Here is a 19,801-nt window from a genome sequence, read left to right on the forward strand (position 1 = left end):
TGCGGCGGCGTGACGCCCGACTGGTGTGATATATGGAGCGAAGAAGCGGCGGATGCCGCCGCGTAGCCCTCTATGCTAAAACAAACATGTATACCAGAGTTAAATACCGTTTAACTATATATATAGTCGGTCTGTGAGAACAGCGAGACTGACCATTGTATTAATTTTAGCGCGCGCTAGCAACCTATACAGGATTTGCGTGCTCGAATGCATGAAGTCGCGTATCCGAGATGCTCGCTCAGCCGCGGGCACAACCCGCACAGTTTTCTTTGACAACTTTCGCTGCAGAGAGGAAAAAAAAAAGGCATTCCGATCCAAGATTAGGTCGCGTTCTCTCAGAAAAAGTGACATTTCATGCTTGTCGAAGGGCAGTCAAACCGGAAAAGCGGGCTTTCAGCGATAAGCTCGCTTCTGCTGCTCCATCTTGCGGGTCCAGATCGGCAGGGTGGGAGCTTTTTTCGACGGGCGTCGAGCGCACGCCGTCGGGCGAAATCGCGGCGCCGACCTGCCGCCGTAAAAATTGGCAGTGGCTTAACTTGGCTAACCCTGGAATTCAGCGAAAAGCAAGCACGCTTACTAAGCGTGTCCTCGTCCATCGTAGCTCCGCTGCACAATCGCGACAACCGTTCAGTTAAAACTCTCTATATATACCCACTCGACCGCGTGGCCATGACGTACGTGGTGGTCTTACGACACTCCCCCCCCGTCGGATATATGTCATCACATGGCTTCACATCATCCCTTGGGATGTCCTTAAGGTCTAATGTCAACCCAATGGTCACCCAATGTCAAAGGTCAACTAAAGGTCAAAGGTCGTTCAGGGGTCAAGGGTTCGACACCATTGCTGTATCACATATGCATGGTCATACACGGCTATCCTTGGTTGGGCTGAAGGTCGTTCAAGGTTGTGCTGCCTACCCGGACTGGTTTACCTAGCGTAGTGGAGCGTTTCGCTTCAAAACGCTCCATGTATCCCGGCAACGAGCTATGGATGCTGGCTCATCACACCTCATCATCATCATCATCAGCCTGACTACGCCCACTCCGACTGCAGGGCAAATGCCTCGCCCATGTCTCTCCAATGAACCCTGTTCTTTGCCAGCTGCGTCCAGCGTTCCCGCAAACTTCTTGCGGGCATACGGCGTAAGCGGATCACGGTATTGAAACGTCACGCTCACAAATTTTGCTCTTAGTGCCTGGTGCTGTTTAGAAGCACACCATAAACACATTTTCACGTCGGGGGTGTAGCTCAGATGGTAGAGCGCTCGCTTAGCATGCGAGATGTACGGGGATCGATACCCCGCACCTCCACTTTTTTTTTCCCTTCCTCTTTTTTTTTTTAACGCGAAGAAATGTTTCCAATTTACGTAGTCCGTTAAAAAAAAAGTACGCGACACCACGGACGCCACGATGGAGCTCCATGTGCAGCTCATGGAAAAATTCCCAGCTGGTTCTAGTTGGTTCGAACTGGGACCAACTGGGAATTTTTCTATAAACCAGCTAGACTAGTTAAAAATTGCACCACAGAGAAGCGGCGCTGGGACATTCGTGGTAGTGCACATTGTGCGGTGAAGGGAACGAGGGGTGTAATGTTTGGTAGGCATATATGATGCCTCCTTGACAGTACAATTCACAAAAATAAAAGTATTGATCAAAATGCTTGGGTGGCATTTCAAGGGCCCATAGTGGGCTGCACTATCATGAAACATCCCCCTCATCAAGTTCTGAACGAATAGCGCTCGGGAGATTTTTCCGTGGCCTTTCAATGTTACGGAACGGCGAATGCCGTCCATTGCTTCCTTTGATGCGCCGTCACCGTCTTCCAAAACGGACGTTTCCGCCGTGCATCTGTTATATTAAACATAGCGGCAACTATGACGTAGACTCAAGCCAACCATAAATTATCGAAGTTGAACTGTCCGCTAAGGCAAGGCCTGCAAAGAACAGTGCTTGCTTAATAGGACAAAGAAAAGGAGACATGAGCTGTCGGCGCGCACGCGGTCTGCTCCTACTCCCTAGCCACTGATTCCAGAATATTTGCCTCCAAAGTTCCAAGTCAGTCCAAGTAATTAAGCATTCAAGATGGTGCCGAGCCTGTGACTTAAACTCGGCAATCAACGACGCTTAAAAATAATTTCTCCCCTTGCATAAAATGATGCGTAAAACAGGACTCAAGCCGCTTCCTCTCTCTCCCTCTTTATTTCCTTCTCCACCTGTGCTCGCATCACTAGACTTCCCCCTTCAAAATGCGGTCTCCGCAGCCGGGACTCGATCCCGCGATCTCTGGGCTCAGTGACCGAAGGTGTGTGTGCGCGCGGGCGTTTATTCACCAAAATCAAAACTCCCGCTTAAACGTGACGTCATTAACTTGAGACCAGATGCCGAGAGAGGAAGTCCCGCTACAGCTACTGCGTTGTGGCGTAATGAATATGTTAGCTGGGCCAATTTGCAGATGTGTCACGTTTGTAAGGCTTACCAGAGTTTCTGTCGTATAGGTTAAAGAAAGCTTAATAAATTTTGACGCCATTTGCGAATAAAAAGTGTCGACTACTACATGTGCTGCCCTCTGCCATTTAGTTTTGGAGCCGCATCTTTGGCGCTTCCGGCTGCCGGTGGAGCCAGCGTTTCCGCTTGCGTGGTGTGCCGGTGTGCGGACCGCGTTTGATAGCTACGTTGGCTACGTTCGTTCGTTGCATTTGAGCTTGTATGTACACGGACGAAATGAAAGGGGTAAGCGCCGATTCAATCAACTCAAAGCTTGAGGCCATGTTGCGCGACGATCCCGACCTGTCGCCGGCGGTGGCTTCGCTGCAGCTGCTTCTCGAGTTCATCGAGAAGGACGACTACACGACCATTCAAGGCATGAATGACAACCTGCAGCACGTCATCAGCGACCTGTGCACGGCAAAGTGTTCGATAACGAGTGTGAGATCCGCGTGCGAGTTGTTTGTGCGTTTCGCAACGCTCGCCGCGCTCGACGGAACCATCGACGAGTGCAAAAAGAGCATGTCAACGCGCGGCCGGGCCTTTTTGGAGAAGATGCGAACAGCGCGCTCCAAGATCGCCACCCTCGCATCACCCTTTGTGCAGGACCGTTGTACGATTCTGACACACTCCTTCTCGCGTGTCGTTCGCGACACTCTGTTCGCTGCCGCCGAAGAGCACAAGCACTTTCACGTGTTCGTGACCGAGTCGGCGCCCGATTGCAGTGGCCGGCTTCTGTACGAGGCACTAGTGGAGAAGGGGATTAGCGCGACGCTGATCTTGGACGCGGCGGTCGGCTACGTCTTGGAGAAGGTGGACGTGGTGCTGTTGGGAGCCGAACGGGTGGTCGAGAGCGGTGGGATCATCAACAAGATCGGCACCTACGCGGTGGGGATGTGTGCCAAGGAAAAGAACATCCCTGTGTACGTCCTCGCCGAGAGCTTCAAGTTTGCGAGGCAGTATCCGCTGAATCAGAGGGACCTGCCCAACGAGCAAAAGTATGCCCCGGACAAACTGAACGGCGAGACGGATCTTTCTAAGGAGCACCCCATGGTCGACTACACGCCCCCGGCGTATATTACTCTGCTGTTCACGGACCTGGGAATCCTGACACCTTCGGCGGTTAGCGATGAGCTTATAAAGCTGTACCTGTGAAACTGCATACCGTGCGAGCTTATTTCGTCCACGCTGCTGAAGATTGCCGCCGTGGTTGGATAAAACGTGCGGTGATAATACATCGGCCCTGCACGGTTTGTGTGGAATCGTGGCTGAGCTTCAGAAAACGGCAAAGTGTACTCGTTTTTGGCCTCACGCTGAGGTAGACTGCGCGTCCAACTCGGTTTGCATTAAATACTGCAAAACTTGCGTGTGTGGGATGATCCATAAGTGACCCTAAATAAATTATGTCCCAGTACGTTGGTGTGCTGCCCTTAGTGAAAGTGCATCCTAGCCAATTCCGCATTTTTAGCACTGTGGGCCTTTCCTGTATTTTGTCCCTGTGTGGTTATTTGTGTGTAGCCTGTTTTGCAGCAGGCTGCCCACCTGCCCAGCAGGTTGTGGGAAACCTTCCGAGGTGTCATATATCATCAGCCTGACTATACCCACTGCAGGGCAAAGGCTTCTTTCATGTCTCTCCAATTAACCGTCTCCTTTGCCAGCTGCGCCCACCCTATGCCTGCAAACTTCCTAATCTCATCTGCCCACCGAACCTTCTGCCGCCTCCTGCTACGCTTGACTTCCCGTGGAATCTACTACGTTATCCTTAAAGGTAACGGAGTTAAGGGTTACCCTTAAGGGTTACCGTTAAGGGTAACGAGTGGAGTATATATATGTACTTCTACGCACGCACACACATCTGGCCAGGTTACCCACCGTGGCAGGTGGCAGTTCAGTTAATCACGAGAGGCTGCTCAGGAGGAGTAACCTCCTACAAGTCCAACCGATGGCAGCACCTGCCATAGCAGGGCAGTGGCGCATCGCTTAACCACTGAGCCAGGAGTGGTGTGAGGACTCCCAGGGATCTATGAATGTAAAGCAGAGAATGACCAGTTCCGCATATATGGGCATAAACCCATTATCACTTCCCAAACAACTTCTATCCGTGAACAATGAATCCAAACATCAGATCCGAAGTTCTAGCGCGCCTAATTTGAATTTGGCCTAACTGTGCATATTGGCGATCATTTATAAAATTTTGTTTTACTGTGAACTGTTCACGAAAAGTGATCCGCTGTGACTGACTGCTGCTGTATGCCTGCAAACAAAGGGATAGTATTCGATCACTTGTGGGACTGGTGAAATTACCAGGCATGAGTCTGCATGTAGTTGTAAAGTATAGAGGCCCAAGTACTAATTTTTGGCTTCCAACGTTGACACTTGGTTTTGTAGATGCGAGAACTTTTCGTCAAAAGATGACAGCCATTCGCCTGCTTTCTGTTTGGACATAGATGACTGCTCCGCTCAGCCCAGACTATTGACGGGTGCCATCTGTAATTTGTTTTCGACATAGTAGAGGAGATTCGCTGCTTTCTGAGCCTCTCTAAACGTACCAGGCATTGTTCTGAACGATTCTGTGCTAACAGCAGTGTAGCGGATCAAGTTTTCTGCAAGATGTCCCGGGGTCGACCTCGGTACTGTAATGCGGAGTAGCCGAAAGCGCTTGGCGCAATCAGTTTATTTCTTTTTACTGACCGGAAATTTTAGCATGAACAGTTCAGTAACTTCGAATACCTGTTTCTGACACAGTGCACAAAACCTATATTAAATGTTTTATATTTTCTGACTGAATTATTTAATATTTTTTAAAAATTTAGTTTCATTAAGGATAGTTCAACATATTCGCTGGCGAAACTGTCTTATCCCACAGTTAGGTGGGAGCACTCCATGGTAAAACAACCTCTGAGTGAAGCGGGTAACCTGTCCACTGTGAGTGATAGTTACTGCATCTGTCTTTTGTCCTACTGTAGAAAGAATGTGGTGAAAAAAAGTGAAGTATAGACCTTATTGCATGAAGTTTGCTCTGTCATGCGGGATATGCTACGAACGCTAAGGCGCCCGTGTGCTGTGCGATTTCAGTGCACGTTAAAGATCCCCAGGTGGCCGAAATTATTCCGGAGCCCTCCACTACGGCACCTATTCTTCCTTTCTTCTTTCACGCCCTCCTTTATCCCTTCCCTTACGGCGCGGTTCAGGTGTCCAAAGATCTATGAGACAGATACTGCGCCATTTCCTTTCCCCTAAAATCAATTATTCGGCATATTCTGGAGGGCATAAATCGGTAGTATAAAAAAAAAGAAAGCAACTCCGTCGAGCCGGATTCGAACCAGCGACCTATGGATGTCCGCATGGAAAGTCCTCTACAGTCCACCGCTCTACCAACTGAGCTATCGACGGAACAGGTTTTGCTGTCCTAGCCAGCAGTGGTCGCGCACGCCATGTCCCAGAAACGCGGCCGTCCGGATTCTCGAGTGAAACTGGTTCAGATCGGTCGCAACGCGTGCTCCTTGTTTTCCGATTCAAATGTCGTTTTGGTTTAATTTCGTCCTTGAGGGAATTCAGCTCAGAACTTGGGATCACTGCTTTGTGATCCCAATCGATGTGCAGTCACGAAGACATTTCTAAAGCTTTGCCGCGAGCCCGCCCTTATCTATGCGATAGCATAGAAGCCTCACCAGGGCAAAAAGCCGTTGATGACAGCCGGACGTTGTTGTTTAATCCCGATTGGCATGTGGGCAGTGACGTCATCGCTGACACCACCTGAGTAGAGAAATCTAAACAATAGGGAAGCAGTCGCATGGCGGCGCCTTCAAGCTGGGAACTTCGTAAACCCGGTCTGGGCTTATCATATTCAGACTGGTGATAGAAAAAACGATAAGTGCAAGCACTGTGGGGAGAGAGGGACCCTCGACCACATAATCTGGGAATGCGCTAGCTCACCAGGGGCTAAAGCAAACATAAATTGTAGAGAAGCCTGGGAAGCCGTGCTGCGGAGCGAGGTCTCTGCTCAACAGCAACAAGCCATCCGCCTGGCGACAGAAGCCGCGAAGAGTCAAGACCTCTTTGCCTGCTTGTGACGGCGGAGGTCCCCGCCCCCGTCCTCTAGGCCTGCGTGCCGGGGTCGGGGAGTAGGGGGCCTCCTTATCTGGTGGAATATTAAGGTTGTTACCATCATCATCATCATCAAATCCCGTTGGCTGAAGGGACATGACCTCGCCAGACCCGCAGTGCCGTCACAAGACAAGGTTCGTCTGTGTGAAGCCACCGCCTACTAACCTTGGAAGATGGCAGATAGTGTAGCGGAAGAGCTCTGGAAGAGCAAGCTGTGTCTCACAAGCCGGCAGAGGCATCAATTAACAGCTTCGTATATGCCAACGCATGATGGAGTTAGGTGCCTCTATATTTTTTTTTTCATGATTCATCATCAACCCATCTACATCTACTGCAGGACTAAGGTCTCTCCCACTGATCTTCAATTAGTCCTGCCCTGTGCCAGCTGCGGCCACCCTGCACCCACAAACTTCCTAATCTCATCCACCTGCCTGATTTTCTGCCGCTCTTTCACACTGTTACCCTGACGGTCCATCAATTATCTGCTCTTGGTATTACACGTGCTGCCCACGTCCATTTCCTGCTCTCGATTTCAGCACGGATACCATTCTCAGCGGTGTATAACACTGAAGGGCATCTGAGCAAGGTTCTATATATCATTTGCTTCAAGAGACCCACCCTTGTCTAGTTCTACCGCTGTGAAATGAATATTTGAGTGTATTTAATTCAATTGAATTGGTTTTTGGGGAAAGGAAATGACGCAGTATCTGTCTCACATATCGGCGGACACCTGAAACGCGCCGTAAAGTAAGGAACAAAGGAGGGAGTGAAAGAAGAAAGGAAGAAAGAGGTGCCGTAGTGGACGGCTTCGGAATAATTTCGACCACTTGGGGATCTTTAACGTGCACTGACATCGCACAGCACACGGGCGCCTTAGCGTTTCGCCTCCATCGAAACGCGGCCGACGCGGTCGGGTTCGATCGAACCCGGGTACTCCGGACCAGCAGCCGGACTACCGCATCGCCTGTTTCAGATATTATACCACAGAGCCGTAAACAGATACGTTGCAGAATACATATTTATATGGAAGGTGAACGGCGGGAGACTCGGGCTGCTAGGAGCGATTTGCGCTGACAAAGCAATCGACTTGGAAGGCTCCTCAGCGCGCTTCTACTTCTATAGGCAATTATTACAAAAGGAGACTGCATTGGAGGGCAGTGACCATTATATGAGTTTCAACGAAATTTAGGTGAAAGGATGTATTTCATGAAAACACTGTAAAAGACAGAGGTGCGTTGCAATGTACGCGTGGTGTGGTAAAGCTATAAACCTCTTGCAGCGCGTTCAGACTCGAGCGTCACTTCATACTCGGGCAGGAAGCTTTACGGTCTCATATCTGCTTAGCAGAGGCAGCGAGAGTCGACATTCAACGAGCGCAAGGAGCAATTCGTTTTTAGTTGTTGCTGTTGTTGGACCCTGATGTAATGGAACATACCCACATTGGCCAGTGCACTGTGCACATTCAAACGTTAGGAACACATCGACGCATTTAAGATTGACGTGTCCCCGCAGGGGCATCTGCAGCGTGCAGATGTTGGTGAGTTGCGACACCGCGGGTTCCCGAGCATCCGCAGGGACATCCCCGCAGGGGGACGACTGGGAGCAGTGCGTCACCAAGGGCCCGAGCACCCGCGCTTAATAATATAATAATAATTGGTTTTTGGGTAAAGGAAATTGCGCAATATCTGTCTTATATATCGTTGGACACCTGAACCGTGCCGTTAGGGAAATAATAAAGGAGGGAGCGGAAAAAGGAAGGAAGAAGAGGTGCCGTAGTGGAGGGCTCCGGAATAATTTCGACCACCTGGGGATCTTTAACGTGCACTGACATCGCACAGCACACGGGCGCCTTAGTGTTTCGCCTCCATAAAAACGCAGCCGCCGCGGTAGGGTTCGAACCCGGGAACTCCGGAACAGTAGCCGAGCGCTCTAACCACTGAGCCACCGCGGCGGGTTACCCACGCTTAGCCGTGTCCGTGGTAATGGGATCCTGGTGGTTGAGCCGATGCTGAGCGTTTGGACCTTTAAGGCCCCTCGGCGGCGGCAACACACCACTTTGGCCCCAGCTTCCCGTAGACGACACCTCCGGCCTGACCCGACCGGCGGAAGTCGGCGGTCCCCTTTTCCTCTCCTCCCCTCCCTCATTCACTTTCGTATTTTCTTTCTCACTGCTTTCCCGTCTCCTCCTCGTTTCTCGGTTTTTCCTTTTTCATGGGCGGCTAGGGTTAACCTTGTGTGGCTAACCACCCTGAGTTGGGTCATATTTGGTTGTAGTTCGGTTGTACAGCTGGCGCGGACAAGTTCCTTGCCCATGCAAGTTCCTGTCCCGTCCACTCGTTGGTCTGCATGGTGGGTGGCTGCCATACATTTTATGGCTCCCCCTCTCCCACAAAACGATCGCCCTCACAAAAGAAGGCGGACCGATGCAACTGCACAATGTTCCAAAAACCAAAAACAGTACTTTTTTATGGAGGAAAAACGCTAAGGCGCCCGTGTGCTGTGCGATGTCAGTGCACGTTGAAGATCCCCAGGTGGTCGAAATTATTCCGGAGCCCACCACTACGGCACCACTTTCTTCCTTTCTTCTTTCACTCCCTCCTTTATCCCTTCCCTTACGGCGCGGTTCAGGTGTCCAACGATATATGAGACAGATACTGCGCCATTTCCTTTCCCCAAAAAACCAATTATTTATTTCCAAAGTACCATGTTCTGCATAGTGAACAAACAGAAAAAATATCCGCAAGAACCATGTCCCCATTCTCAGCGTACAAATGTCTAACCGATGCCTTGGGTCCAGGCTACAAACTATCAAAAATGCCTAGCGGTGATCTGCTGCTTGAACTCAGAGACTTAGCCCAATACTCTAAACTTTCCGGCCTAGTGTCCATCGAGGAAATCAATGTGTAATTACAGCACACCGGTCTCTAAACACCGTCCGCGGTGTGATTTCTGAATCAGATTTCATCCACCTCATTGAGGAAGTCACTCGAGGGTTTCAGAGAACAGAATGTCATAAATGGACATCGTATTAAAATAAGGGAAGAAAGACAGAGATACCCACAAAACATCTGGTCCTGACTTTCAACTCGAGCGCACTCCCTGTGTCCATAGAAGCAGGTTATCTCAAATAAAAGTCAGACTTTACATACTAAATACTCGAAGACGCTTCATATGCCAACTGTACGGTCATGTGTCGCAAAGCTGCCATGGCCGCGAAACTTGCGCTAAATGGGCCTCAAAAGAACGTGCTTCCGAAAACTGTGAAGGAGCAGCACTGCGCTGCGCAGACTGCGGAGATGATCACCCCGCTTATTCAAGGTCGTGTCCCTCACGGAAGAACGAGAAAAATAATTGTAGACTACGAAAACAAAACAAAATATCACACTTAAGGAAGCGCCACGACTCTTCCACGCAAAAAAAACAGCAACTTTTCCACGAAAACAAACTTTCCTGACGTGGCGCGTGTCGTGTTTGAAGCTAGACAACTGAGACAGCATAGCTCAGACGGGAGGGCTTTATTCCGTGATAATGGAATAATAATAATAATTGGTTTTTGGGGAAAGGAAATGGCGCAGTATCTGTCTCATATATCGTTGGACACCTGAACCGCGCCGTAAGGGAAGGGATAAAGGAGGGAGTGAAAGAAGAAAGGAAGAATAGGTACCGTAGTGGAGGGCTCCGGAATAATTTCGACCACCTGGGGATCTTTAACGTGCACTGACATCGCACAGCACACGGGCGCCTTGGCGTTTTTCCTCCATAAAAACGCAGCCGCCGCGGTCGGGTTCGAACCCGGGAACTCCGGATCAGTAGTCGAGCGCCCTAACCACTGAGCCACCGCGGCGGGGCTGATAATGGAAACGAAGAAAACAGGCTCCTGTGGCTAGCGCAACGCGCTTTAATAAGCGGCCTTATCACAATGGGCGAGGGAAAACGGAGAGAGGGTGACCGAGGCGACATGGTCACGCGGCTTTGATAACGTTTCGCGATACCACAGTGCGCAGGGGCGGTGCATCGGCACTCCGACGTCCGTCCGGGCCACTTTTACCGAGCCTGTGGCTGGGACAGCGAACGCTGCTCTGCCATCTCCAAAGCAGGGAGCTCCAGCCCACGGGTCGGCACCCCGCAGGAGAAAAGACCTGCTTGACTACGTTCAACCGCAAGCCAGCCTTTCCTGGAGAATCAACTTGACGGCTCATCTGCACACCGGTCGCCGGACGGGTAATTGTCGTTAGTCTGCCCGCCAACTTTGACTACAACTCGAAGATACAAGGCGCAAGAGTAGACAGGAAGAACGAGCACGGACAAGGCGCTTACAGGAACTGTAGTTTATTGCACGAACTCGCCTTATATAGCAAGGAACAAGGTGCAGGGAAGGGAGTCTGATCAACGAGACAATAAGAAGACAGTCGTCCTCCCGTACATGCATGGCGTTAGCCACAATCTGAAGAAAATCGCAAGCAGGATTGGCGTGGAAGTTCTTGTTCTCTGCGTCCAAGTCCATCGAAGTATCTGAAGTATTCACGCACGCGCTCTTCTTCATGCAGGTCAGTGGCACCGTTTTTCACCTTAGGCACTCAGTACATGCTGTGTCGGTTCCGGCCCCCTTGTGCTTTTTGTAGCGAGAGCTACACTCGGCTAATAATAATAATTGCTTTTGGGGAAAGGAAATGGCGCAGTATCTGCCTCACATATCGCGGAAAGGGATAAATGAGGGAGTGAAAGAAGTAAGGTGTCGTAGTGGAGGGCTCCGGAGTAATTTCGACCACCTGGGGATCTTTAACGCGCACTGACATCGCACAGCACACGGACGCCTTAGCGTTTTGCCTCCATAAAAACGCAGCCGCCGCGGTCGGGTTCGAATCCGGGAACTCCGGATGAGTAGCCGAGCGCTCTAACCACTGAGCCACCGCGGCGGGTTCAATTTGAGATTCAAATAAAAGAAAATTCAATCTCTGCTTCCTCCTGGCTGAACGAGTCCTCTTTGAAAAATATATCTCTGGACACCAGACAACGGCGGCTTGTGTCTGGGATGCTCTTTCCACAGACATTATGTAATCTATCCAAAATGGAGTCCGGCTTGTCATGACAACGGAAAGTTCTGTCTCACCTGCTTTTCGCTAACATCCGGTCGGCAGCCCATGCTTGGGGTTGGTTTGCCCCGAGGCAGAGGGGCTCGAGTTATTCTCCATTTGTTTAATATATGATATTAACTTTTAGTTATTAGTGTTAGGCTCCTTGATTACTCGGAGACCTGTAGCACGCCGTAAGTAATATTCATATCAGCGTTTATAATTTCGAAAACACCGTTACCCTCGGCGCTGCGGCCCAACAAATTTGGGCTATTTCGACCAGTTACGTGCTCTGGAGAGGTTGCTTTGCCTGCAAGCTTCTCGAAAGCGCATGCATTTTGGTTTGATGTTGTTAAAATTTGTTCGGCCACAGCGCCGAGGGTAACTGTGTTTTCGAAATTATAAAAGCTGATATTATTACTTAAGTTGGGCTACATGCTTGTCAATAATTAAGGAGCCCAGCAGGCACAGTTAAACAGTTAACTATTCAATATTAGTTAACCAGCCTGCAAGTTAGCACGTCTCAGCTGTATTCTGATGTACAACAACGCTTACAATGCTATGCCAAAAAAAGCGCTCTTCTAACTCGTAAGGCTACTTTTAAAAATTGCGTAGAATCTTAGATGAAACGTATTTATTCAGATGCTCACACCCGACGGAGGGAAATCCGGTGCTGGGGATGGTGTGGAAATAAATTTAGAATTTTAATAACCAAACGAATTTTAGCGGTGTTGTCCAACGCATGAGTCGGTAGCGCGCTGTTCGTGGATGTTACGCTGCGTGAAACGTCTTTCCATGTCTTGCATGAAGTTCGCTACGCATTAGGTCGTGATAATTGGCTCTCACATTTCTCTGACAGTGTCATTCCGCATCTTAGCTATCGATATGGTTCCGGGTGGCCTCCTTGAAAATCCTCTAAAAGCATAATTTAGATGGATGTTCGCTGGTAACACTTCAGAAGCTTTCATTACCACTTAGAGAAGCAAAAAAGAAATCACGGTGAAAAGCTGCAAATCAGTACGCGAAAAATATCTTTATTACTGATGCGCATAAGCTGGCTCATATTTTCCGTAGGGCGTGTGATGACTGATACTCCGTGATTTTATGTTGTTTGCGTTAAACTGAATATCCTGCGCCGTCCTTGGTCTTGTTCCTTTTGGTATTAATGCAAAAGCATTGGATGGCTCAGTTCAAGGTCATCTGTCCGCAAAACCTGTCAGCGAAATCTAAGCAAAATGTGTCATAGATCTTCGAGATATGTATTGAGGCCTATATGAGCTATAATGATCATTCTAATATTACAGATGTCGCAGTCAAGCGAGTACCAAATTGCCTCCGTTTATTTTCTACGTGCTTGGTGTGCAGTCGTAGCGCCATCATGCAGCACCCACTGAAAATCCCCGCTGCAATGTGCGGCACTGGCCCCGCAGATATCGCAGGTGGTGGACCGCACACAGCTTTCGCAATTCAGCACGTAAAGAGACTTAAAGGTGCGCCTAGTAATTTTTTTCTTTTACCTCCTTATGACTTGCCTCGTTTAGGTGCACGGTCTGTTTGCTTTCTGCATATTTCTTTTCGTTTGCTTAGATTTTGTTGCTAGCCTTTAGACAGTATCTATGAATTTCCGAATCATGACTTATGCTTGAGCTGCTTTATCTACATATGTCAACATCAACATGGAAGTATGCTGCGTTTATTCAATGGCCACGGGTAATGGGGGTATTGGAGAGTTTTAGTAAATACGCTTGCTACGGTAAATATACCGGGTGTTACAGGAAAGACTAAGTAATTTTCAAAAATAGGATTTTTGAGTTAAAATTATGGGTTTTGCGCCAAGGTATTGCCAGGCTCGACGGACACAAGAAAACCGGTGAATCATTTTAACCAGTAGGATGGTTAACTAATTTTCAAAAGTTAACTTTTAACTATTAGCTTTAGGCGCCTGGTTGCAATTAGAGATTTGTAGCCGGTGGTCAGTAACCGTCATATCAGTTTTTAGCATTTCGAAAACGTGATTACCCTCGCCACTGTGGCTCGACAAAACCTGGTTGCATCGTGCGAAAACACATGCGCTTCCGAAAGCATGCAGGCAAAGCAACCCCTACAGTGCACGTAACTAGTCGAATTAGCCAAATTTTGTCGAGCCACAGCGGCAAGGGTAATCGCGTTTTCAAAATTATAAAAACTGACATGGCACTACTAACGACCGACTGCATATTTGATTGCAAACAGGCGCCTAACTCTAATAGTTAAAAAGTTAATTATTTAAAGCTAGTTAACCAGCTTACTAGTTAAGATGATTCACCGGTTTTCTGGTGTGCACCAACGCTGGCAGTACCATGCCGCGAAAGCCATATTTTGACCTCAAAAATCCTACTTTTTAAGGTCTTCCCTGCAACACCCCGTATAGGGTGCGATAAGCAAAGTGTCGGGCGCTATAGATAACGTTTTATCTGACATTTTCTGCCAGAGTGGTTGGTCTACTTCAGAATGCACCGTTAACAAGCCACTGCACCAGCACCAGCACCAGCACCAGCACCAGCACCAGCACCAGCACCAGCACCTGCACCAGCACCTGCACCAGCACCAGCACCTGCACCTGCACCTGCACCAGCACCTGCACCAGCACCAGCACCAGCACCAGCACCAGCACCAGCACCAGCACCAGCACCAGCACCTGCACCTGCACCTGCACCTGCACCTGCACCTGCACCTGCACCTGCACCAGCACCAGCACCAGCCGCAGCGGGAACTGGGTGTCCATTCGCCGATGGAACGTCTGTGTCCTATATTATGGGGCTCGGAGGCAAGACAACTTTATAACCCTCCGTTTACCACTGTTCGTCGTCGGGGGTGTAGCTCAGATGGTAGAGCGCTCGCTTAGCATGCGAGAGGTACTGGGATCGATACCCAGCACCTCCACTTTTTCCGTTTTTTTTTCTTCACCGCAAGATAATAGCTTCGTTATTTTGAATCTATTTCAGCCGTAGCATAACTTCTAGCGGAAAGAGTCCTTAGAAGTGAAACCTTCGCATCTTCCTGCACGCTTTCGAAATAAAATGCATTCGTTTGTGTATGCAAACAGAAGTACACTGTGTGACTGACTGATCTCTTATGAAGATTGTACACTGAAATTATTTAGCTGTAACATCGACTCCTAAATAGATGGTTTAGTTCATGGGGGTTTAACGTCCCAAAGCGACTCAGGCTATGAGGGACGCCGTAGTGAAGGGCTCCGGAAATTTCGACCACCTGGGGTTCTTTAACGTGCGCTGACATCGCACAGTACACGGGCATCTAGAATTTCGCCTCAATCGAAATTCGACCGCCGCGGCCAGGATCGAACCCGCGTCTTTCGAGTCAACAGCCGTGCGCCATAACCACTGAGCCACCGCGGCGGCTGACTCCTGAATAGAGAATTTTTGGCTGGAATTATTATTTTCACGATAATTTAGATAAATTTACATTTGCAGACCCCTTCGGCTTTCCCTTCGTTTTGTTGCACTCTTTAGAAATTCTCAACCCGCCACGGTGGCTCAGTGGTTAGGGCGCTCGACTACTGATCCGGAGTTCCCGGGTTCGAACCCGACCGCGGCGGCTGCGTTTTTATGGAGGAAAAACGCTAAGGCGCCCGTGTGCTGTGCGATGTCAGTGCACGTTAAAGATCCCCAGGTGGTCTAAATTATTCAGGAGCCCTCCACTACGGCACCTCTAATTCTTCCTTTCTTCTTTCACTCCCTCCTTTATCCCTTCCCTTACGGCGCGGTTCAGGTGTCCAAAGATATATGAGACAGATACTGTGCCATTTCCTTTCCCCTCAAAACCAATTATTATTATAATTGCTGGGTATGGTTCTAGTGCTGACTGTGTGCCACGTGTTGATAGTAAGGAAACTGTTGTGCTCCGCATATAACTTCCCAACCCCCATCCACATTTGCTTGCATGATATTGAACTATTTATTGATGGCAAACACAGTGGCTAGGATGCTCTGCAACTAAGCCGTAGGTCTGGAATTAAATCCCGGCTGCGGCGACTGTCTTTCGATAGGGGTGAAACGGAAAATCCGCTGCTGTATTGAGACGGCAGCGCACGTTAAAGAACCTCAGTTGATTGAAATTAGTACTGATTTATCCACTATGGTGTCACTCATAGCCTATGTGCTGTAATGTGTTGTGTTGGGATGTTAGAACCCCCAATAAAAAGAAAAATGCAAGACAAGCTAGGCGCAGAAACTGGCGCGCGTATAGAACGCAAAGGCTGCGTGACTTAGATCTCAAAAACTGATAGCGTGTTTAAGGCGCTCGCGTAGGCAGCGGCGGCGAGACCAAGCGGCACTTGTCTTCATTCTTCGGATGCCTTCCAATGCGGCCTAGATTTTCTGCGCAACGGTTCATGAGTATTACAGAGCTCCGTTACTGCACCTCTTGATCGGGGGTGTAGCTCAGGTGGTAGAGCGCTCGCTTAGCATGCGCATGTGTACTTGCGTGTTCGCGCAAGTGTGTGCGTGCATGCGGTTGCGTGTGTGGCTCCATTTCCTCTTGCGCGAATTAAGTGCGAAACTTCCGTGAGCTCCTATATTTTTGGAATTATTTTCTTTTGTGCCCTTACTCTTGCTTGAGTCTGTTGTTACTGTTTCTAGTTCTTTGCTGTTTTTTACTGTTTTGATATTTGCGTACAGTTTTACACTATAGAGGACAGTTACGTGTGGCATTATTCCGATCTCGGCATTTTTCCATAACTAACCGCTTAGGTGGTTTTCCTGAAAATGTAGTAATATGTGGCTGAAAGCAGCTTTTTGTGAATGTCCCATCCTTATCCAGAGGAAAATTAACTCACTTGATTTGAACTGACATGGAGGTTCTTTTTCAGTCCCTCCAACACCCCCCTCCCACGTTACCAAATCGGGCGTTGTTTGGTGAACATCCCCGCCTGTGCTCTATTCTGTCTCTCCCCTATCGCTCACCATGTGGGACCGACTACATAGAAAACAGCCGCTAGAGGGCGTACGAATGTATAAACGTCACCCGAAAAAAAAAATGTACCGGCAATCCTTGTGCAGCAGCGTACGCGCACGTTATGGTCGTCGGGTTCTTCTTCAAAACATTTCAGAAAATAGAAATTATGTATAGAAAAAAAATTAAAGTGGAGGTGCTGGGTATCGATCCCAGTACCTCTCGCATGCTAAGCGAGCGCTCTACCATCTGAGCTACACCCCCGACGAAACGGAGAGTAACGGAGCTCTGTAACACGCGTAAAGAGCTGCGTAGAAAATCTAGGTCGAATCGGAAGGCAGCCGAAGAATGAAGGCAACTGCCGCTTCATCTTGCGGGCGCTGTATACGCTAGCGCCTTAAACTCAGCCGAAGAATGAAGGCAACTGCCGCTTCATCTCGCGGGCGCTGCATACGCTAGCGCCTTAAACTCACTATCAGTTTTTGCGATCAAAGTCACGCAGCTTTTGCATTCTACGCACGCTAGTTTCATCCTTCGCTTGTCTTGCGTCTTTTTTTTCTTAGGGAGGGTTTCTAACATATCAGCGCGGCACATGGGCTATGGGTGACACCGTAGTGGAGAAATCAGCATTAACTTCAACCACCTGGGGCTCTTTAACTTGAGATGTCGTCGCAAAGCACAGGAGCGCATTTTTCGTTTCCCTTCTGCCGAAACACAGTTGCGGCGGCCGGGATTGAATTCCAGTACTACGACTTAAGCCTACTAACCACTGTGTGTGTCATCAATAAACGGTTCAATATCATACGAGAAAATGTGGATGGGCGTTGGCAAGTTATCTGGGGACCACACAAATTATACAATTTCCTTACTATCTGCACCTGCATGGTACTCAAACAACAGTATAACCATATCCAGCAACTATGGACAAAAAAGCATTTTTGAGCTGGAAACCATTTATGACCGCCATTCTTTCATATAGCGTAAGATTTCATTATAACGATCAATATATCCGCATATCACCCGACGTCAGACTTGCATTTTTTTTCTATTAACGTTTATGCTATCTTGAAAAGCGTTCCCCCTTTGGTTTTCTAAGGCAGTCCTAACTATTCGATGTGATCGATGGAAACACCTTAAAATTAAGATTTTGTTATACATCAGAAGAATGGGTCATTACCTTCAATATTTCCATAACAGTGTCTTACGATTTTTCAATATTCAAAATATTTGACCGAGAATGTTGGGCACGAAGCAAACGCATTACCTGAACATATTTATGCCATCTTTGTTTCCTCAAACTGCACCACTATGTTTTTTTAAATATGTATAAAGTAGTAGCTGTCAGAGGTGCAGTAGGCCTGCTGAAGTGTAACTTTTTGCAAGACATAATTATAACGACAAAACCGCTAAGAGTTTTCAGGGTTGTACTGGTGCATTGGCAGGTGACTGAGCCGATTTGCTTTTCCATGCAGGAATTCATAAAACGCCTACGTATTTGCCTTGCCGTGTCTGCATACTCCATCCTTCTTTCCACGTCATTAGAAATCCAACTAAAAAAATAAGGTCCCTCCGAACTAACTTTCTTTCAAACGGTTTCGAGCCTACGCCACTATGATTGAATAACTTCAATAATTCGGTAATTATTGTTTTTATTTATCTGCTTGTTTCAGATCTCTTTCTCCAACGTAGGGACCGCTGGTGACGAAATACGGTAAGTTCATGACTTTTGTTCTGCTCTGTAGCTGACATTACGTGGTTAAAGATGGCGACGCGGCCCTTAACGCGGCTGCGCTGATGGGATATTCGCAGTCACATAATTCTCTCGGCCAAGCGCTGTATAGACTAAATGCCTCACATAGCATCACAGAAATTACTTAACAAGCAGAACGCTAGCAGAGCACTAGCAGAACATAGTAATGCTCAGTTCGATATAACACGTTCGAGGCAAGTTTGAAGGCAAGTTTGAAGGCGAGTTTGAAGGCAAGTTTGAAGGCAAGTTTGATGGCAGGTTTGAAGGCGAATTTGATGGCAGGTTTGAAGGCGAGTTTGAAGAAGGCGAGTTTGAAGAAGGCGAGTTTGAAGAAGGCGAGTTTGAAGAAGGCGAGTTTGAAGAAGGCGAGTTTGAAGAAGGCGAGTTTTGAAGAAGGCGAGTTTTGAAGAAGGCGAGTTTTGAAGAAGGCGAGTTTTGAAGAGGGCAGTTTTGAAGAAGGCGAGTTTTGAAGAAGGCGAGTTTTGAAGAGGGCAGTTTTGAAGAAGGCGAGTTTTGAAGAGGGCAGTTTTGAAGAAGGCGAGTTTTGAAGAGGGCAGTTTTGAAGAGGGCAGTTTTGAAGAGGGCAGTTTTGAAGAGGGCAAATTTGAAGAGGGCAAATTTGAAGAGGGCAGTTTTGAAGAGGGCAGTTTTGAAGAGGGCAAATTTGAAGAGGGCAGTTTTGAAGAGGGCAGTTTTGAAGAGGGCAGTTTTGAAGAGGGCAGTTTTGAAGAGGGCAGTTTTGAAGAGGGCAGTTTTGAAGAGGGCAGTTTTGAAGAGGGCAGTTTTGAAGAGGGCAGTTTTGAAGAGGGCAGTTTTGAAGAGGGCAGTTTTGAAGAGGGCAGTTTTGAAGAGGGCAGTTTTGAAGAGGGCAGTTTTGAAGAGGGCAAGTTTCGGCGCAGTGTCCGAAAAAGAAATGCAAGCAGAGGACGCCCCGAAGAAAATAGAAATTGGAAGCGAAATAGTGCTGCAGGAGCGCATCCAGTCGGCGATGGGGTGACGTCATACCGCGGAATAATCTGTTTCTTAAGGCGCGGCAGACACGCGCCATCCATGAATGTTAGTCACACAGGTAACGCCACCGTTTGCTAAAGTCAGCCGCGAGGCGGTCAGCGTTCCGTCGATAGCTCAGTTGGCAGAGCGGTGGACTGTAGAGGTACACTCATTGCGGGCATCCATAGGTCGCTGGTTCGAATCCGGCTCGACGGAGGGAATATTTTTTTAAGTGCAGGTTAAGGACTGACCAACCGCTTTTTTACCCACTTTTAAGCCACTTTTGTGCCAGACGTTACTGAAAACGATCTATGCTTAAGTTCACCCGAATTATTACAAATACCACCCATGTTTTCAAAATCGTACGTTGCACACCTGTCACGCAGGGTAGAAGAGCGGTTTATCGTAGCTCTCCTGAGGGGACAGTAAGAATAGGAAGATGAAG

General features: G+C 48.4%; 1 protein-coding gene and 5 non-coding genes across 6 annotated transcripts; 4 read left to right on the forward strand and 2 right to left on the reverse strand.

Annotated features, from left to right (window-relative positions):
• Positions 1 to 1,238: 1,238 nt before the first annotated feature.
• On the forward strand, positions 1,239 to 1,311 carry TRNAA-AGC (transfer RNA alanine (anticodon AGC)). The gene has a single exon. It is a non-coding gene; the product is annotated as a tRNA-Ala (tRNA).
• Positions 1,312 to 2,635: 1,324 nt separating this feature from the next.
• On the forward strand, positions 2,636 to 3,898 carry LOC144104601 (translation initiation factor eIF2B subunit alpha-like). Its single transcript, XM_077637704.1, has one exon. The coding sequence runs from the start codon at positions 2,707 to 2,709 to the stop codon at positions 3,637 to 3,639; it is 933 nt and encodes a 310-aa protein (XP_077493830.1). The 5' UTR covers positions 2,636 to 2,706; the 3' UTR covers positions 3,640 to 3,898.
• Positions 3,899 to 5,786: 1,888 nt separating this feature from the next.
• TRNAY-GUA (transfer RNA tyrosine (anticodon GUA)) lies at positions 5,787 to 5,877 on the reverse strand. The gene is given in 2 exon segments: positions 5,787 to 5,822; positions 5,841 to 5,877. It is a non-coding gene; the product is annotated as a tRNA-Tyr (tRNA).
• Positions 5,878 to 14,512: 8,635 nt separating this feature from the next.
• TRNAA-AGC (transfer RNA alanine (anticodon AGC)) lies at positions 14,513 to 14,585 on the forward strand. Its single transcript has one exon. It is a non-coding gene; the product is annotated as a tRNA-Ala (tRNA).
• Positions 14,586 to 16,807: 2,222 nt separating this feature from the next.
• TRNAA-AGC (transfer RNA alanine (anticodon AGC)) lies at positions 16,808 to 16,880 on the reverse strand. The gene has a single exon. It is a non-coding gene; the product is annotated as a tRNA-Ala (tRNA).
• A 2,600-nt stretch (positions 16,881 to 19,480) lies between these two features.
• Positions 19,481 to 19,572, forward strand: TRNAY-GUA (transfer RNA tyrosine (anticodon GUA)). The gene is given in 2 exon segments: positions 19,481 to 19,517; positions 19,537 to 19,572. It is a non-coding gene; the product is annotated as a tRNA-Tyr (tRNA).
• Positions 19,573 to 19,801: the final 229 nt, after the last annotated feature.

Source organism: Amblyomma americanum, chromosome 9, assembly GCF_052857255.1.
Source record: "Amblyomma americanum isolate KBUSLIRL-KWMA chromosome 9, ASM5285725v1, whole genome shotgun sequence".
In the NCBI taxonomy this organism is placed as follows: Eukaryota; Metazoa; Arthropoda; class Arachnida; order Ixodida; family Ixodidae; genus Amblyomma; species Amblyomma americanum.